This window comes from Dunckerocampus dactyliophorus, chromosome 10 (assembly GCF_027744805.1).
Source record: "Dunckerocampus dactyliophorus isolate RoL2022-P2 chromosome 10, RoL_Ddac_1.1, whole genome shotgun sequence".
NCBI lineage: Eukaryota > Metazoa > Chordata > Actinopteri > Syngnathiformes > Syngnathidae > Dunckerocampus > Dunckerocampus dactyliophorus.
In genome coordinates, this window is record NC_072828.1 from 4,812,101 (window position 1) to 4,833,514 (window position 21,414).

Genomic DNA, 21,414 nt, shown 5'->3' on the forward strand with positions numbered 1-21,414 from the left:
CAATTTTAGGGAAACTTTGACAAAAAACGATGTGTACAAACTCGAGTGGAGGAAAAATTTTCCACAAAACCCAAATCCTGTGAAAACTAGTGTGTACGATAACTGAGGCAACATTTTTGAGAGTTTTTTTGACATAACCCAAATCATACAACTGTGACGTACAAAAACCAAGGCACAATTTTTGTGAGAATCATACGAAAATGGGGAAGTACGGAAACGGAGGCAAAATTTTGGGGAACATTTTTGACTGAACCTGAACCATACAAAAACTGGGGCTTACAAAAATTTTAGTGAAAATTTTTGAGGAAAACTGAATCATGCAAAAACCGGGCAGTCCAAAAAACGAGGCACAATTTTAGCAATTATTTTTTATGAAAATGCAATTACAGGAAAATGAGGGTGTATGAAAACCAAATGCAAAATTTGGGGAAAAACTTTTGGCTCAAACTGAATCATACACAAACTGGGGCTTACAAAAACCGAGGCACAGTTTTAGAGAAAATTTTTGACAAAAACCGAGGCAAGACCAAAACCAAGACAAAAAATGTTGCCAACATTTGTGACCAAAATTGTTTTCTATAAAAACTGGGGTGTACAAAAACCGAAGCACAATTTTAGTGAACAATTTTGCCAAAAACTGGGACTTACAAAAACCAAGGCAAATATGTTGCCAAAATTTTGGAGAAACACTAGGGCCGTACAAAAACAGAGGAAAATTTAAGCAAGAATTTGGGAGGAAAACCAAATCATACAAAAACTGAGCAGTATGAAAACCGAGGCAACATTTTTGCAAAAATTTCAGGCGAAAACCAAATCATATGAACACAGGGGTGTAGGAAAACTGAAACAATTTTTTAAGAAATAATGTCAAACCAATGAAACCCTTCTAGAGACCTAAAAATATGAGTAAAAAATACATTTTACAGAGAACAGTTCTAGTTTTACATGCAGAAAACAATGTGAAATAATTATTGACTGTAGTAATATTAAATCAGGGGTGTCCAAAGTGTCGCGCAGGGGACATTTGTGGCCCACGGTTGCTAATGCTTAAAAGGACCAAAATACGGCCAACTACTGTAACAATTACAAGTTACCATGAATGTGCCTGTTACTACATGGTCACAGCATGTGATAAAGCCTTGTTGGATGTTTTTGGAGGTGTTTTAATAGCGGGCTTTGTAGGTGGCATACATGTGTCCTGTTACATGCATTAATTAGTTGCCTTTTTTTAGCTGTTTTTTTTTTTTACATCTTTAGAACGCACAAAAAAAGACAGACACGTGTGTTCATGTCTCATATAAGGATTGTGAATTATGGGTAAAATTCCAAAAGTGCAGTTTTTCTTGAACAAAAACAAGCAAAAATAGCAGTAATTTTACAAGAATAAAGTCAAAATGTTAAGAGAAAAAATTTGTATTCTAACAAGAAAAAAATCTTAATTTTATTAGAGTATTGTAATATTAAGAGGAAAAATAAGGTAATTTTAGTAGCATAAAGTTGACATATTAAACAGACAAATTTTTGTAAGTTGTAATATTATGAAAAACAAACAAAACTACAAAGTTGGAATTTTTGGATAATTAGTTTGTGGAAAAAGTTACAATGTTATGAGAATACAGTTGTATTCTAACAAGAAAAAGTTGCAGTTTTACAAGAATAAACTCGTAATATTATGAATAAAAATAGCGTCATTTTAGTAGCATAGAGTTGAAATATTAAAGTTTTTTTTTTTATTTCTTTTAAGTTGTAATATTATGAGAAACAGACAAAACAAAAAGTTAGTTAGGTTGAGGAAAAAGTTATAATATGGGACTAAAGTCAAAATACAATGAGAAGAAAATTTACAAAGATCATTTCAGAAGAAAGTTGAAATATTTGGAAAATTTAAAAAAACACAACAGAAATAACGGGGGGAAAGCAAAGAGTGAAGTTAATATTCATAACAGTCTTTTTCACCTATATGACAAAGCTGAGATGCAGTTTTTTCTTGAAATATATTTTACGTCTTAGCATATCTACACATGTTGCTTTACAAAATATCAAAATGGCAAAGTTGCATCCTTTCATTTTTCACTATGTGTCCCTCACTGGAAAAATGTTTGGACACCCCCTGCATTAAAAGCAAACAGTTCTGCAGGATTGGATCAAAGTGGAAAAATGTCTCCCTGTTGTTTTATAATTCATCACCTGTCTGCATGTCAGTGTTGCGGTCCGCTGCCCTGCCCAGCCCCCTGCTCCCTCCCAATAAAAGTATAGCCAACACAGGCGTAAAGTTAACGCCGTCAGATCATTTACAGCTGGTCAGCTGCGTTGTGTTGCCGCTTTGTTTTTCCATGATGTCTTGAGTGTTTTATCTCCTCACTCCAGTGATTTTTACTGTCCGCTAGCCAGACCCCCGTAGTTTGGACTCCCTGCCTGGGGGTTGGTTGTTTCCAAGTTATCCAACCCAGTCAGGGAATCATTAAAACAATGTCTTTACAAGATGGAGTCTGCAGAGGTCGGTTTCCCCCTGCTGGTATTTGTACTTAAGTGCAGTTGTCACTCCCATCTTATCCTCCTCTGGTGCCGTGCTCCACCCCAACGTCTCTTGTTTTCTTCCTTCTGTTACAGCCAAGTGGCAATTCTCCGTCGGTCGATCAAAGCTCAGCAACGACAACGGGAGGATGGCGAAACAGGATTTTGCAGTGGAAATGCAGAAAGAATGTGTCGGCAATCCAGTTCTACCTAGGAAAGCTTACTGGACACACGCACACATTTACTGCTCTTAGTTTGTTCTTAATAAGCTAATGCAGCATGTTTGGAATTCCGCCTCTTAAGTAGATTGAGATCTTAAAATTGTTTGGTTCACAGCTGAGGACATTCCAGCGAAGAGCTGGCCGCCCCTCGGTCCACCGTCAGTTTGGTCCCGTGTTCAGCAGAATGGGTGCAAATCGGAAAGAAGCGGTTTGTTTTTAAGTCGGCGTAATTGTTTTATTTTTTTTTGGCCAAGCATACGCTTGTCCAGGACGGTGGATGTGATTAAGGTTAGTCAAACAGGTAATTACATTATTATTCACTAACATAGACAATAGGCTTTTTACCAACCAATCACATGACCAAGTACAGTGGAACCTCGGTTAGTGTACGTGCCTTTTAGAGTATTGTTTTAATACATGCATATCATCTATATCAGGGGTGGCCAAAGTGCGGCCCAGGGGCCATTTGCGGCCCACAGCTGTTTTTTTTCTTTATTTGCTCGCAGCACATTCTAGTAATATAATTTAAAAACAAAACTTTAAATATATAGAAATAGAAATGTATGTGTATATATATATATATATATATATATATACACACACACACACACCCATATATACGCCCATCCAAATTCTAGCAATTTTTCAACTGGTCTTAAGATTTTGATCACGAGTATACGCTCCTGATCAAACTCCTGATCAAAATTTTAAGACCAGTTGAAAAATTGCTAGAATTTGCATTTTGCACATTTGGATTTTATACATATATATATATATATATATAAAACCAACAGAAATTGAAAAATCATCAGAGAAAATACAAAGAGAAAAAATTACTCTAATGATAAAAAGTTGTAATTTTAAAGAAAAAAAGTCATTATGAAAAACAAGTAGTTAGAAAATTCGGTTGCGAAAAAAAGTTATAGGTTATGAGAAAATCATAATTACGAGGAAAAAATGGCAGAAATGCTTTTTAAATCTGTAATTTTTGGAGAATAAAGTCAAAATATTAAGAGAATTTTTTTTTAATCTAAAAAGTTGTAATTTTACAAGATCATGATGTAATATTATGAGGAAAAATAATGGCATTTTAGTAGCATAAATTTGAAATATTTATGCAAGACCTTTTTTTTAAAGTCGTAATATTAAGAAAAACAAACACAATTTTTGGAATTGTAATTTTTGGAAAATTACATTGCAATAAAAGTTATGTCATTAGATAAAGTCAAAATACGGTAATTAAGTCATAATGACAAGGAAAGAAATGGCTGAAATGGGGAAAAAACTGCTGTAATTTTACATGAATAATGTCAAAATATTAAGAGAAAAAATTTATATTCTTACGGGGGGAAAAAGGTGCAGTTTTATGAAAGTAGACTCATAATATCATGAGGAATAATCTCATTTCAATAGCGTAGAAATGAAATACAGTGTTCACTCGTGTATCATGGGGGATAGGTTCTCAAAATACTCCACAATAAGTGAAATCTGCGACATGTATAAGTTTTAAGGCTGTAAAACCCCCCACCATACACTTTATACACTTTTCTCAGACAGGCAATAACATTTTCTCACATTTCTCGCTTGTTTAAACACTCTCAAAGTTCAATTTTTGTTTTATTTTAATGATCAACCTACTAGGTTGGACACAATAAATTATTAAGTGACTCACCTGTATTTCACTCCTCTGATCATGCCTCATCCTGGCGCCGTCCGGCTGTAGCATTTTTGTATCCTTGTTAAAACATATAGCTCCTGTCGTCATATTTTCCTTACACGGTCAGCTTCTATCGTTTACAGTACAAGTGGTTAGCAAGTAGCTTACATGGTTAGCTAGTTTGGTAGCCACGACCACAACAGGAGACTTAGGTTGGTTGAAAAGTAGTAATATTATTGGAATAAAGTCAAAATATTAAAATCGAACGATAAAAATGTTATTTTACAGGGAAAAGGCCATAATAGTATAAAAAAACCCCAAAGTTTTGTAAAATGAGGTTGCAAAAAAAGTTATGTTACGAGACTAAAGTCAAAATATTACGGTAATAGACATAATTACGTGGGGAAAAAATGGCAGAAATGGGAAAACCATTGGAATCTAACAATATCTAAGATATCAATATTAGGGTATTTTAAAGTTGTAAAATGATGAAAAAGAAAACATCAAACAAAGTTGTCATTTTGGAAAATTAGGTTGTGTTAAAAGTTATGTTACGAGATAAAGTCAAATTACGGTAATTAAGTCATAAATCCGTGAAAAAAAATTGCAGAAATGGAAAAATAGCTTTAATTTCCTGAACAGGAAAAAAAGTCTCAGTTTTATGAGTAAACACATAATATGAGGAAAAACGACATCATTTTGTAGCATTGAGTTGAAATATTAGTGAAAAAAAATTTTATTTTTTAAAAGTGGTAGTATTATGAGAAACAAACAAGATACAGTTGTCAGTTTGGAAAAATTAGGTTAGTGAAAAAGTTTGAAAAAAAATTACAAGGCAAAGTAAAAAGAAAAAAGACATTATTAATGTGGCAATATTATGAGAAACAAACAAAACAAATTAAGGTTGTAATTTTTGGAAAATTAGGTTGGGGAAAAACTTATGATATGGGAATAAAGTAAAAATGTTACAAGACAAAATTTAAGGTTAATTTGAGGTTAAATTATTTGAAAATTTTAAATTAAAACAGTTGATATTAACAGTAGGCATTTTCACCGATATGACAAAGCTGAGGTGCTTTTTTTTCTTGAAATACTGTATATAACGTCTTATGGCCATTACACCCTTTCATTTTTCAGTATGTGGAAAAAGTTTGGACACCGCTGGTGTAGGTTATTCTCTAGAACAGGTGTTCACGTCAAATAAACATTTTGAGGTGTTTTTCCACTGCATTCTCCTCTTCCTTTGCTACGCATGAAGTAACTTGAGTTGTAATAACAGGTGCTGACAGGGATGACTTTAGGACTGTCAACCCCCTCCAGATGAGAGTGTTCCAGGTGTTTGTAGGCCGGGGGTCAGCATGAGCAGCCAGTCGCTTGATGGTTAGCATGGCGCGCGGCCCAGGAATGTGCGCTGGCCTTGACACAGCGCTCACGGTTCATAGCTTTTGCCTCAAAACATGTCTGCCTTGAATGTCGGCGCTGCTGAAGAAGGCTATTGTGAGGTCCCCCAGGCGGACCCACTCACCTGTGGGTGCAGCCTCAGCCTGTCTGGCCGATAATTGGATTTACATGATTTCCTGTGGGAAACATTGTTTTGTTTCAGTGTTTGAACGATTTGTTCCTGTTCCCGTGTGGGCAGCCTCTTATAGGCAGCGATCCGATATACGCACAGATTCACGTAAAATCAAACGGTAGCATGTTTCGATACTTAAACACCAGTCTCCATGGAGTGTCACGGCAGCGCTTCAAACAACATTCAATTCACAAGAGAAGATGACGAAGCCAGAGGGAGGGGGCAATGTTTACACCTACAAGGAGACAAACTAAAGCTACACAAGCTGAAATAAGTCTACATTTTTTAAGTATATGGATACAATAAAACTATACCTGTTTAATAAGTATAAAAATGTTCCGGAAGAAGACACTTTTAATACGTGACACTAGACCTGGACGCATCCCAGTGTGTAGAAATGCATCAAACAGCAGTATTTTAACACCAAAACTTCATTTTTGTATTCACAAATGAATGCAAATAATAGACTGAAAATCATACGTGTGTATTTAGTCAGAGGATGACGCAGCAGCTCCAAGCTCCAAGCTGGACATATTTAGTGTCCTAATGAACCAACACTGCTGTCTACAATAGCACATTTCTCAATCGACACAGGTGTATTGTATCATTAGGATGCAACTTTGCCACTTTGATATTTTGTAAAGCAACACATGTACATACTTTTTGCTAAGAGTATAAACTCTTTCATAAACTATTTCACGAAAAAACTGCATCTCAGCTTTGTTACTGTATTATTAGTATAAACTGGTCTGGTTTTTTTTTCTTTCCCCAAAATATTTCTCTGTGTACATTTTCTTCCTGTAGTATAATGACTTTATTCCAACACTATTATAACTTTTCCCCTACCTAATTTTTTTATTTGTTTGTGGCCCATAATATTGCGATTTAAAAAAAACATTTAAAATTTGTTTATTAATTTTGAATATCTTGAATATTTAAACTCTAAATGTATATAAATAAATATATTCTAAAAAACCATTAAATGAATATTATGTATTAAATATATTATTATATAATTGTAATTGTAAGGGCCGCACGGTGTCTGAGTGGTTAGCACACACAAGCCACACAGTCAGGAGATCTGGGTTCGAATCTCCGCTGGGCATTTCTGTGTGGAGTTTGCATGTTCTCCCCATGTGTGTGTGGGTTTTCTCCGGGTACTGCGGTTTCCTCCCACATTCCAAAAACATGCATGTAGGTTTAATTGGCGACTCTAAATTGTCCATAGGTATGAATGTGAGTGGTTGTTTGTCTATATGTGCCCTGCCATTGGCTGGTGACTAGTCCAGGGTGTACCCCGCCTCTCGCCTGAAGTCTCAGCTGAAATAGGCTCCAGCATGCCCCCGCGACCCTAATGAGGAGAAGCAGCATAGAAAATGTATGGATGGATAATTGTAAATAAATAAATGTATTCTTAAAAGGGCGACCGTGTACAGCAGGGGTCACCAACGTGGTGCCCGCGGGTACCAGGTAGCCCCCCACGACCACATGAGGTGCCCGCAAGCCTGCTTTTCATTCAGGTTTTCAGTTAATAATGAAAGAACAGTAGAAAGAAATGCATTCTGAAATACAAAATGTGAGTTGTGGACACCAGCATTTTGTTAATGTTCTGGTAAAACAAGCATATTCACTTTGTTTGGGTTTAAAATAAGCTCTGAAAATAAATGTTACAAAAATGAGTAGCTCTTGGTCATTTTCATTTTGTAAACGTAGCTCTCACAAGGAAAAACGTTGGTGACCCCTTGTGTACAGCAATCCCTTGCCACTTTTCACTTCGAAATTTGTGGCTTCACTCGACCACGTTTTTTCAAAAATTAATAAATCATACTGTTTCGTACTTGAATATGGCCTATTAGTTAAAAAATGCATATTTAAGCAAATTTAACATATTGTTTTGCCTAAATGAACCATTTTCAACCATAAAAATGTCTAAATGAAGTAAAATACAAATATAAGGCATTCAGAAGACACACTCAAAGACATTGTGATGATATGTAGTATTTTACACTGGTCACTAGGTGTCAGTAATCTTACTGTAATGTTGGGTGAGACACGCAAGCACCAGACTTGATAGACGGAACAACAGGCTTTTAAAGCTGATTTGAATGATCTCACAACAGGCACAATAATAACATAACATAACAACAACAATACGGGCTACTGTTGCAGATGTAAACAAGCTACGGTAAAACTAAAAGCTAGAACTAAACTCTGAACCCCTGACGCCATTCTAATAATGTTAAAAAGTGTATTTAGGAGGTTGTAACAGGTTTTCTATTTCTTATGTGTTTCTTTTTTTAATGTTTTACTCTATTGGGTGGCGGTTAAAGGTGACTATAGGGGTGTTATTTCATGTCTAGAGGGCTCTAATGTTACAGCGTATTTAGGAGGTCGTAAACAGGTTTTCTATGTCTTATGTCTTTTTTTCCCCTCTTTATGTCTAATATATGGGTGAAAGCAGTGTAACGGTGATTATAGGGTTGTTATTTCAGGTCTACAGGGCTCTAATGAGGTCGTAAACAGGTTTTCTATATCTTATCTGGTTTCTCTTATGTCTGCTACATTGGGTAATAGGCGTGTAAAGGTGACTAGGGCAGGGCTGTGACCCCTATACTGCGATTAAAGTATGAGACATTGCGAGTGAATTTTTCAACTACTACTACTACGTGTTCCGTATTGAGCTGACCGTGGACGTCCCTTATTATGGCAAGAGTTAAAAATAGTCTGTGTAATGTGTAGTCAATTGACGACAGCTTGTCACAGTCTTAAGCCTATCAATGGCAGCTTGTGTGATCGCTCATGCTTGGCTCGCATTGAAGTCTGACTATTCTACAATTTTTGTTTACAAATTTTACGTGGCTCCTCTGTTTCTCTGGTGGCAGCTCGCTAGCTAGCTATTGTTATCTGCCTAGTCTCTGGTCCACGGACTCCAAATGTGACTTTCTTTTGTTTAGTTTTTTTAACCACAGTGACATTTTGTGTTTAAAACAATCAATTGGGTTTGTTCGGAGCTCATTTTTTTGTGTGTACCCTCCGTGTTTCAAAGCTCATTACCCTCAATCAACCTGTTGCCATAGCGATGGGAGAAATGCACATCCGCCTCACAACAGGGGAGACGCTAAAAGAGGAGTCTGGCATTTCTTCCCCTTCATTAGCATATTAGCTGCTTTGGACCAATGAGAAGAGCCACGTTGGGGGTCTGGCCCTGACAATAACCCCCCTTTTCCTTCTCTGTGCACTCTTCCACCTCCTTAAAAAAAAAAAAAACCTCTCCTTAATCCCAAAGGAAGTCTCCCCTTCTCTTGCGAAGTCATTTGGCCAGCGCAACTTGGCTCCAGCAGTCCCACGTTGAGGATTTTGGGTTCCGGGTGTGTTTGTTGGCGGTGGACTTGATCCACGATGCTCAGTGGTCCTTGTGGATGCGTCGTCTCCCCGGAACATTGTGGCGGCCACGCCACTTTGTGAGCTAAGGTGCTGCAGTCTTCACATATGTGTCTTTTGGGGATAACTTTGGGTGTCCGTTTGTGTCGTCCTGCCAGATGGTTGGTGAGTCAAAACTTTTGGTCTTTGTCTTCCGATCCACCTGCAGCTTTTTTGTCTTAAAATATATCATGTTTATGACCCCAATACTTGATTGTCTCCCGAGTGTCAATTTAGGTTAAGCCACGATCAACCAGACTTAGCCTGTCAAACCAAAATGAATCTACTTATTACGAGGGGGAAGGGCTTATATCTGTGAATATTAACACATTTGGCATCATTAGGGAATGTATTTTTCAACAAGGGTGAGACGGAGGTCTTAACCGACCTCTCTGGAAACAGTTTCTTCCCCTGCCCCCCTTGCGAGCCTCAACTGATTGACTTCCCTAGCATATCTGTGCCAGCCCAGCTGTAGCCCTGACGATAGGCCTAATAAAAACCACCTTCATTTGCATACCAATAGGCGGCGCCATGTGTGGCTGCCCGCGAGCGCCCCAGAAACGACAACCCGGAGGAGGACGGAGCTTCATGTTGCTGTTTTTCTTTGTCTCCTTAAACGGGCTTTTAACTCTTAATCCACGATGACGTTTCCTTGTGGAATCCTCCCGTATTCCAACCCAGATGATGAAATCATGTACCGGTGGCCGTTAATCAGGTCATCCACCGCTTTTTTGGGAATGAGGGGACTTTTTTTGGCATTGAATCGTTGAAGGCCTTTGGACGAGATGACCGCAAGGGCAGGACCTCCTGACCTCATGGCTCTCCAATGAGAGAAAAAGCTTTGTCCCAAATTCTTGACCATCACAAAGTTTGACCGTTGGCCCCCCTCTCTAAAAACTAGCCACCCCCACGTGTTGATGCTAATGCTAAACAAGCTAAGAAGAGTCACCGGCAAGCTAAAAGGCTGCTTCTGCAATTAAGAGGACGTACTGTATTAGTGTCCAAAATGAAGCCCGTGGCTGGGTTTCTTTTTACTGGCCCACAGCACATTCTAAAAATATAATATATTTATAAATAATATATATATATATATATATATATATATATATATATATATATATATATATATATAATAAGAAAAAAATAATAAGAAAACTAAAAAAACAGCAACAGCAAAAATAGAAAAATATGCAGTCATTTCACAAGAATTAAGTCAAAATGTTCAGAGAAAAAAGTTTAAATCTAATGACAAAAAGTCATAATATTATGAAAAACAAACAAAACAACAAAGTTGTATTTGGAAAATTTGGTTGCATAAAAAGTTTCAATATTATGGGAATAAATTACAAGGAAAAAAAAATGGCAGAAATGGAAAAAGCAGCTTTAATTTTATGAGGGTAAAGTCAAAATATTAAAATAAATGTCTATTCTAACAAAAAAGGTTGCAATTTTACGAGAATAAACTCATAATATTATGAGTGAAAATAATGTTATTTCAGTAGCATAGAGTTGAAATATAAATTTTAGATCTTTGAGTTAATCTCATAAAAATGGGAACAAAAACAAAAGTGTTGCATTTATATTTTTGTTGAGTGTATTTTGATGAACAAAAGGTAATGAGATCCTCAAGTGATACTCAAGTTTTGATGCCTTACTATTTTTATGCTATTTTAAATATGCCTCCTTTGTATGCGTAGAATATTGGTGTGTACAGTAGTAGGGATGTGAAATAATAATAATAAAATAATAATTCAAAAATAAAATTAATAATAATGAATTTGGTCGGTAAATTTTAAAAAGTAGTGTATTTCATCCATCCACCCATCTTCTATGCTGCTTATCCTCACCAGGGTCACGGGGGTATGCTGGAGCCTATCCCAGCTAACTTTGGGTGAGAGGCAGGGTCACCCTGGACTGGTTGCCAATTATTAATTTAAATAAAATAATAATTTAATCATTCATTTTACTTTGCAAATTCACCTAATGTGTCTGGTAAAATTTGACAAAGTAGTGTATTTCATATCATAGCATAAAGAATACAAGACATCAAATTAATTTATGAATAAATACATGATTAATTTTAATACATGAATTTAATCATTCATATTTGTTGTATTTATTTTAAACCCTGAAGTATACTGAGGTAGCTGGGGTGATTCACAACATAGCCAAGCTGCTATAAAACAACAGAAGAAATTAGAGAACAAAATCATATAAAACATGCAAAAATGGTATTTTAAACAATAAAAAAATAAAATAAGGAAAATAAATGATTAATTATTAAGAAGTACTTTAAGACTGAAAACTTTATTCACAATTCACACGTGGTTTCGTTTACGATCGGTCAACGTTTCAACAGACAGACGTTTCAGACAAAACATTACTTCAAATGACTCAAGTATCGGAAGTATTAATATTTCTATTTGAGAATCGGCTCAAAACGAAACGTACTCAGTTTCAACTCATCCAATAATCTTGTCAATGTTAACACAAAACACATTTTTTTGTATTTCCACGATTATACTTTTACAGAAAACAATTGGAAATGCATACAGTAGAAATGAGGAGTGAAAGGAAGAAGTGTACCTTTAAGGTTACTTTTACCTTTACTGAAGACATGATTGTTGGCAAAGACGGCGATGGGGCAGCGAGATCAACACAGACACCACCTTCCTGTTTTGCTATGAGTGATTTCTTGAATTCATTACTCTTTCTCACCTTCTTTATCAAAGTGCTGCCACTTGCAACTTTCTTTGCCTCCATGGTGGCTTATTTTGCAGCCTTGATTTAAAAAAAAAAAAAAGAAAGAAAGAAAAAAAAAGCAGAGCCTTGTGACAAGACGTGCACCATGTTGTACGCTAAACAGAGGCGTACATTTTTGACGTAATCTGAAAAGTAACGTGGAGCGTATTGCTAACCGAGGTTCCACTCCATTTCAAATTTTTGCGGCATGTAAAACTACAATTATTCCCTACAAAACGTAGTTTTTGTTCATATTTTTTGGGTGTCTGGAATGGATTCATTGGATTTTTATCTGCAGAGTCTTTTTAAAAGTTCTTCTAGCTCGCCCATCATCTAGCTAGCTACTGCCAGAGAAGCAGTGCAAATGGGTAAAAGACGCCAGAAAGTCAAATGAGATTGAAACGTGAGCGGTCACACTCGCTGGCATATATAGGCTTAGCATGCGACAAGCTGTCGTCTCTTGATTACACATTTTGCGAACTATTTTTTATTTGCACGATAAGAAGGAACACAGTGAAAGTCAACACAAGACGCTAGTGCGGCGACGTGAGCAAGTGCCGACAATGCAGACAATCGATTCCGGTTCATGTTTTTCAAAATAAAGAGCATGGAAACATTCGTATGATATTTTAAATTGTTTTCAAAGTAATTGTGGTCAATATGCCACTTTTATTTCGTAGTGGCGGGCGCCACAATCAATTACATGTAGCATAAACCCTGGTTACAATGGTAAAGTCAAAATATTATGAGAATAATCGCATTTGTTGTTCAATTTTAGATTTGTAAAATTTCTTCTGGTAAATATGACTTTATTCCCATAACATTAGAACTTTTTTCCCAAACTAATTTTCCAAAAATTACAACTTCATTTGTTTTGTTTGTTTTTTTAAATATTGTTTCTTTATATTTAATAATATCTTTTCTGCGTTTTTTTAATTTTCCTATTTGAATTTTCTTTTTTGTAATTATGATTTTATTCCCATATTTTAACTTTTGCGTAACTTTATAACTTTTTCCCCAACCTAGTTTCCCAAAAATTACAACTCTATTTGTTTTTTGATAATATTATTACTTATTACTTTTTTTTAATATATATTTCAACTGTATGTTAGCTTGGGGAAAAAATAACTGTTATTAGATGACATTATTTTTCCTAATAATAAGAATTTATTCAAGTAAAATTTCTGCTGTTGTTTTTTATATATATCATTTTCCAACTATTCTATTCTTCTTGTAAATGTTTTTGTTGTAGTTATGACTTTATTCCCATATTTTGACTTTATTCTCATAACTTTATAACTTTTTCTGCAACTTGATTTGCCAAAAATTACAACTTCATTTTGTTTTTCATAATGTTATGACTTAAAAAAAATCTTAGTAAATTTTTTTCTTGTAATATGATTACTTTATTCTCTTAATATTATAACTTTTTTCCAAAAATGATAACTTTGTTTTTGTTATGTTTCTCATATTACAATTTTTCTCCGTTAATTAACATTTTTTCTCATAATATTCTAAGTTTATTATCGTAAAATTTCTGCAGCTTTTACCATTTCTGCTGTGGTATATAAAATATAACATAGTTTTCCAAATATTTCAGCTTTCTTGTAGATTTTCTTTCCCCTAATATAATATTCCCAAAATATATATTATTGGTGGCATGTTGACAATATTTCAACTTTTATTCTATTAAAATGACACTTTTTCCTCATAATGTTTTTAAAATTACTGCTGATTTGGCCTTTTTTTTTTTTTTTTTTTAAGATTTCTTGTAAAATTCTTTAGAATGTAAAAAGTCTTTAGAATGTCGAAAAACAGCCACGGGCAACACTTTGGACACCCCAGAGCTAGCCCATTTTCCTTCATGTCTTTTATACTTTTTTGCCGGTGCGGGTGTGAAACGGGTCTTAAATTGCATTATTAAAAAAGTCTTAAAGTCGACCATGATTATTTCCTATTGTAAAAATTACATGTTTTTTCGTAAATTTCAGTTTGTGTCAAACCTTGTGGAGCGGTCTAATCACGGATATGCAATATGTTCTACATGGCTTCCAAACATTTTACCTCAAACATCCTTCATATCAAGTTTTGTAAAGATATGGATTCCACATGAGAGTAACTACTTCCTGTTAAAGGTTTTTGGTGTTTGTCCTGGTGGACAGGATAGAAAGGCAGACCAACAACTCCCGTCTCTTAAGCCCCCATCCCCAACCCCCCCATTGCCCCCACGCTGGGCTCGTGTTCCCCTGCGGACCATATGGTGTGGTCTCCAAGTCCTGCTCAAAGTAAAAAGCATGTCCTATCAACATGGGGGGGGGGGGGGGGGGGGGGGGGGGGGGGGGGGGGGTGTTATACATCTTTCATGGCGTGAATGTCATGTCAGCAGCTGGTTGGGGCAGCAGAGGGCGCTCTAACACACTACATTCGTACTTCTTGACCACATTATGCCTATGTCGCCCCATAGTTTGCAGATGAGCAGGAAAATGCACAATTGTTGCCCATGTCTTAGTTTGTGTGTGTGTTCCTTCCATTGCTGCCCAGGAATGTGAAAATGGTGGATATTGTAGCTCACAAAATGCCCTCAGAGAATGACGTGCATGTGGCCAGAAGCTTCCTTACCAAGATTTTGCGAAGTTCCATGAGGTACGGTTAGTTCTGTGGAACCATCGTAGTCGCTAACCCTCATTTTTGTCAGTTGCATTAAACCACCCACCCATCTCCTTTGTTTGTGTGACCCCCACCCCTGGGCCTGTAACCACATTCATCATCTGTCATTTGTAAGACTATTTATCTGCACTTATCTGCATTTATCTGTCCCTTCAATAGCAACATGTAAAGCAGGGGTGTCCAAACTTCTTCCAGCGAGGGCCATGTAGTGAAAATGAAAGGATGCGACTTTGCCACTTTGATACTTTGTAAAGCAACACATGCAGATATGCTATGAAGTTACATATATTTCAAGAAAAAAGTTAGTGATATAAGTGAAAAAGCCTATTATTAGTATCAACTTCACTCTGCTCCTTTTTTTCCCCATTTTTGTTTTATTTTTTTTTATTTATTTTCCAAATATTTCAACTTTTTTAAATCAACTTTAAGTCTTCTTAAATGATCTTCTCTTAATATTATGATTTAATTCCCATGTTATAACTTTTTCTAATTTTCTTCAGTTTGTAATTTTCTTCTTTTTCTAACTTTTCTCTAATTTTCAAAAAATCACTATTTGATTATTCTGTTTTGTTTCTCATATTACCACTTTTTTTATATATATTTTTTTTCTTTAATATTTCAACTCTTTGCTAAAAAAATGGCATTATTCTTCCTCATAGTATAAACAAGGTTATTCTCGAAAAATTACATCTTTGTATGACATTTAATATTTGGACTTTTTCTTATTCTAAAATTACAGCTGTTTTTTTAAATTTCTTTTTTAATTTTCCATCTAGATCAACTTTCTTAATGTAAATGTTCTTTTTGCAATTATTACTTTATTCCCATAATATTTTTACTTTATTCTCGTAACATAACTTTTTCCGTAATGGAATTTTCCAAAAATTACAACTTTGTTGTTTTGTTTTTGACTTTAAAACAACGTCCTTCTTTGATATTCATATTCGATATTGATATTCAACTGTATACTGTACATGATAGTTCAACTGTATGCTACAAAAATGACATTTTGAGTGTTCATGAAAACTTTGGTCTTTTTTCCCCCCATTTTTGATGTGTTTTTCTTTTTATTTGAAATGTTCCAATTATTTCAACTTTCCTCTCAAATAATTTTCTTCCCATAATATTTTTACTTTGTTCACATAATAGTATAACTTTTTCCCCAGCCTACTTTTCCAAAATGACAAGTTTATTTTGTTTTGTTTCTCATATTACAACTTTTAAAAAATTATGCATTTTTTTTTTAATTTCAACTCTTTGCGACTAACATGACATTATTTGTCCTCATAATATTACGAGTTTATTCTTGTCGAATTACAACTTTTTTCTCATTGCAATATGACTTTTTTTCTCTTAATATTTTGGCTTTATTCTTGTAAAATGACAGCTGTTTTTTTTTCTCTTGTTTTTTTTTATTTTCCAACAATTTCAACTTTCTTCTTGTAAATTTTCTTCTCATAATTATGACTTTATTCTCATATTTTGACTTTATTCTCAACATCGTGACTTTTTCCGTAATCTAATAAAAAAAACCTTTATTTGTTGTTTTGTTAGCTTTTCATAATAGTACAACTTTAAAAAGAAGTCTTAATTTCATATTTCAACTTTATGCTACTAAGATGACATTATTTTTCCTCATAAAACTACATTATTATCATGAAACTTTTCTCTTTAAACTCTGACTATTGATTTTTCCATTTTTTCATTTTTTTTAGTTTTCTTATTAAATTATATTTGTAGAATGTGTCATGGGCCAATAATAAAACGTTTCCCCCAGACAAACCCAGGGCAGCTGTGGATACAGATGTAGATTACCACCACTAGTGTGTGACTGAGGAGTGAATGAATAATGGCTTCACTTCAATGTGAAGCGCTTTGGGTAGCTTGAAAAGTGCTATAAAATCGAATCCATTATTATTATTATTACTGTACAATAAATAACAGCCGCGGGCCGCACTTTGGACACCCCTGACATACTATAAAGCCTTCTTTGCTCAGCATGACAGAGAGTGAATTATTATTAGTTTCATTTCTCATGTACAGTAGAGTATGCATGAAGCTGTCATTTCATGTCTTATACTGACTTATGTTGTGGTTGTTGACCTTTTTCCTGACACGCATGGCAGAAAGAACCAGGTTAAAGGGTACGTTCTTTCTCTACGGCACAGTGTTCAGTGGCTGACGTGAATCAGAAGCCCCTTTCACACAGAGATACCACAAAGTAGCAGCATCTGACCCGAAACGGAACCGTTTTACCACAAAACAGGATATTGTGCTTTCGCACAGCAACACGGTATGCCGGTGACGTGCGGTCAGGTCCATGGCTGGTGAGGCATTGACTCTTAACAAGATTAAGAAGAGAATAATTGACTTTGGTTAAAAACATGTTTTCAATTACTTCTCAGTCACATTTTTTTAAGTAACTCAAAAGCATTTGTGATCTTCCCTTGTATTTGTATGAATGGGGTGTCCAAACCTCGTTCCAGCGGGGGCCACCTAGTGAAAAATAAAAGGCTGCAACTTTGCCACTTTGATATTTTGTAAAGATAATGCTAAGAAGTTATATTTGTTTCAAGAAAAAAATGCATCTCAACTTTGTCATCCAGTATAGTGTTTGTGAAAAAGCCTAATATTACAATCTACTATCTACTATTGCTACTGTCTTTGCTCTGTTTTTCTGTTTTTGATTTTCTTTTTTTTCCCCAAATATTGTAAATGTTCTTCTCATAATATTATGACTTTATTCCCATAATATTATAGCTTTTTCCAAAAGTGACAACCTTATTTTGCTTTGTTTCTCATAGTAATCTCGATCATCTCTGCTATTCGCAGACGATTTGGTCCTGATGGCCTCAGCAGGCTGTGACCTTCAGCGTTTACTGGGACGGTTTGCAGCTGAGTGTGAAGCACCTCAGCATGTCCAAATCCAGTCAGAAAAGGGTGGATTGCTCCCTATGGGTTGGAGTGAGGTCTTCCCCAGGTGAAGGAGTTGAAGTACCTCGGGGTCCTGGGAAGGGTGGAGCTTGAGGTCAACAGGTGTATCGGCGCAGCGTCTGCAGTAATGCTGTTGTACCGGAGCGTCATGTTGAAGACACTAGGCAGGGCTTGTGCATTTAGCCAAGAGCAGACAGTGAACAAATTTTCATTCATTCATTTTTTTATGCCGCTTGTCGTCAGCAGGGCCGCGGGGATAGGCTGGAGCCTATCCCAGCTGACTTTGGGCGAGGGGAAGGGTACTTCCTGGACTGGTTGCCAGTCAATATGAACAAATATTAATATTTATTTTATGTTATCAATATTTGTTTTTTCATTTTGCATCATGACAAGCGAGCCTCTGCCTCCGCTTCCCGCACGTCACTGCCGTATGCCGCAGTCAGATAAGTAAACACAGGAGCAGCTACAAAATACCTGTTAGGCAGCAACAATTGCTTGCAACGGAAAGGGAACAGCAAAAAAGACATTTGAGGAATACCTTTGCATGCTGGTGGAGTTCCACCTCTGTTTTGGCACCACCTCAGAATGTGGAGAAGTCCCAAGTCAACTTTGTCCACCCCATTGTGTGTCGGTGTCGTTCAAACAGAACACCGACACGGCACCAAAAAAGCAAATAAAATGCTGGCTTTTACAGGCGGTGTGAAAGGGGCAGTATATTGTTTGTCACTGTCATTGTGAAATGATATCGAATGCTATTCTTTTGCAGCCACATAATTCCCAAACTGCCTTGCTATAATTTATATATACACACACACGCGCAAACACACACACACACACAAATATATATATATACTGTACATATATATATACAGTATATACACACACACACATATATATATATATACACACACATACACAGTGTTCTCTCATTTATTGTGGGGGATAGTTTCCCAAAATAGCCTGCAATAAGTGAAATACGCGAAGTAGCCAACTATGTTTGTTTACAATAATTCTATATGTTTTAAGGCTGTAAAACACCTCACACAGGAGACGGCACGAAGGAAATTGGCTGTAGACCATGTAGACCATCAATCAGGACGCAGAAGACAATGAGCGGTGCAGCCAGAAGAGAGAAAGCGACACCGCTGCTTTGTGCTAAAGCACAGAACTGCAACACTCAACTTCCCACAATGCAATTTTTTTTAAAGGGCCAGGCTTGGCTTGTAACAGTGTCCATACACTGTAAAACCAAAAAAAAAAAGAGTACTAAATAGCACAACACAAAATTGCACAGCACAACTGCGAATCAGCGAGTCCTCGAAAGGTGAACCGCGATAGAGCGAGGGAACACAGTACATGTAGATGTGTATATAATGAATATAATGCACCTATTGTGCTGCATGGTACCTTCTTGGCTCGACCCGGCTCCACTCGCTATTAATTGCATCTCCCTTTCTCCCCAAATGCAGGTCCTGCAACAGGGTTTCTAATCTTCAGCCCGTGGCAACTTTTTTTTTTTTTGACTCATGGTACAGTACATTCTAAAAATAGACTTTAACAAGAAAAAAAAAAGTAACAATCCACAGTAATTTTACAAGAATTAAGTAAAAGTGTTAAGATGAAAAAAGTTTCAATTAAATGAGAAAAAAAGTCATAATTTCACCAGAATAATGTAATATTATGAGGAAAATTGTCATTTTAATAGCATTTAATCGTAGAAATATTAAAGAAGAAATACTTTTTAAGTGATATTTTGGGAAACAAAATGACTGAAGTTGTAAGTTTTGGAAAATTAGGTTGGGGAAAAAGTTACAATATTATGTGTATAAAATCTAAATATTATGGAAATAAAGTCATAATATTATGAGAATAAAATTTTAAGATTTTTTTTATTTTAAAGAAAGTTGAAATAGAAATTATTTTAAACAAGCAAGAAAATAAATGGAAAAAACTGCTGAAATTTTTATGAAAAAAATGGCATTTTAGTAGCATAGAGTTGAAATATTAAAGGAAAACATGTTGGGTTTTTTTTTTTTACATCATATTATGAATAACAAACAAAATGATGAATGAAGTTGGCATTTTGGGAAATTAGGTTGCAGATTGTGGATTCCCAATAATATTTTGACTTTCCCGCCCTAATTTTCCAAAAATGACAACTTTATTCTTTTTTTGTTTGTCATAATATTACAACTTAAAAAAACATATTTTTTTTAACTTGATGGTACTAAAGTGACATTATTTTTACGCATAATATTAGTTTATTCTGGCCAAATTGCAAAATTTTGCTCTTTAGAATGCTTTTTTTCTCTTTTTATATTGACTTTGTTCTCCTAAAACTACAGCTGTTTTTTCCATTTCTTCTGTTTTCTTTTTTAAAATTTTTGTCAACAAAAAATCTGTCAACTTTCTTCTTGTCAATTTTTTTCTTGTAATTATGACTTTATTCCCATAATATTTTGACTTCTTTCCGCAACCTAATTTTCCACAATTACATCTTTATTCATTTTGTTTGTTGCTCATGATATACGACTTTTAAAAAAAGTTCATTAGTATTTATAACTATGCTATATTATTATGCTATGTAATATGCTATATAATGATATATATATATATATATATGTTATATAATATAACAACACAATATTACAACATTATTCTTGTAAAATTTTAACTTTTTTTTCTTAATATTTGGACTTAATTCTTAAAATTACAGCTGTTTTTTGTTTGTTTTAGTTTTCTTGTTAAATAAATGTTATTTTTAGAATGTGCCGCAGGTGTCTTGGAATGGATGAATTAGATTTGCATTACTTCCTCTTGGAAAAATTGGTTCGGTTTTTTATGTTCCGGTTTTAGTCTGACATCATGAGGAAAGAGAGTTACCACTCTATCTGGTCCACAGAGGTCAAGCAGATACGTCACCGCCACAATAGTCTCAACTTTGCCACGCAGCAATTCTGCTCTCAGTCTCCTTTGATGAAATGCATCCCTATGTCATCTCTATGTCCACATGCTGGAAGTAAATAATGGAGATTCCTCGTTCTCCTCCATTCTTGTTGTTTGTTAGTGCCGACGATGCGTTCAGTGTAGCACGTTTTGTGCAGTTCCTTGCCGTGGCGTAACACAATTGGGAGCTCGTCCAGGACGCCGAGAGGAGTGGAGGGGGTACCATGCAGTGAAAGCCACATTAGGTGCTAGAGAGTACCGTTTGGCCCCCAGAGATGTTGCTGTGATTGTTAGCATCTGCTTTTGTTGCCCTCCCACACGTGTCTTGGTCCCTAACCCGCTCTGCACTCTGCTCGTATTCCCTCCCTGTCTAGGCGTAATGAACCCATAAGCAGGCCTCACTCCTGGCATTCCACCAAGTTCAACGAGAGCCAGTCGGAGTCGGCCAAGACGCAGTCGTCCTCACCCGCGGCGGTATGGCACGCCACGTATGATGCAAGGTAACGCCAAACTGTTTGCTTCTAGGGTTTTCTTAACGTGCATAGTGTGATTATTCTCAAAGATGTTTGCTCACACACAGAACATTGAGTTGAACCATTACAGCCTTCTCCGCGAGAGACTGGTGTGTAAAAATTCATTTCCATTGGCACTTTAAAAGCAAACGCAAAGCCAAGAGCGCTACCCGAAGCCACCAAGAAAAGCAGCAGGTCTCAGCACAATATTCCATCAGCTCACAAAAG

General features: G+C 35.8%; 1 protein-coding gene across 8 annotated transcripts in view; it reads left to right on the forward strand.

Annotated features, from left to right (window-relative positions):
• Positions 1 to 21,414, forward strand: part of shroom2a (shroom family member 2a) — an 89,261-nt gene that overhangs the window by 54,361 nt on the left and 13,486 nt on the right. For 2 of the 8 annotated variants that reach the window (XM_054790836.1, XM_054790835.1), the window contains exons 4-6: positions 14,669 to 14,770; positions 16,921 to 16,938; positions 21,049 to 21,174. In XM_054790836.1, the coding sequence (XP_054646811.1) occupies positions 14,669 to 14,770; positions 16,921 to 16,938; positions 21,049 to 21,174 (246 nt within the window). Of the gene's footprint in view, positions 1 to 6,868; positions 9,512 to 14,668; positions 14,771 to 16,920; positions 16,939 to 21,048; positions 21,175 to 21,414 lie in introns of those variants that run through there. The other 6 variants (XM_054790840.1, XM_054790841.1, XM_054790837.1 and 3 more) reach the window with 6 other exon arrangements.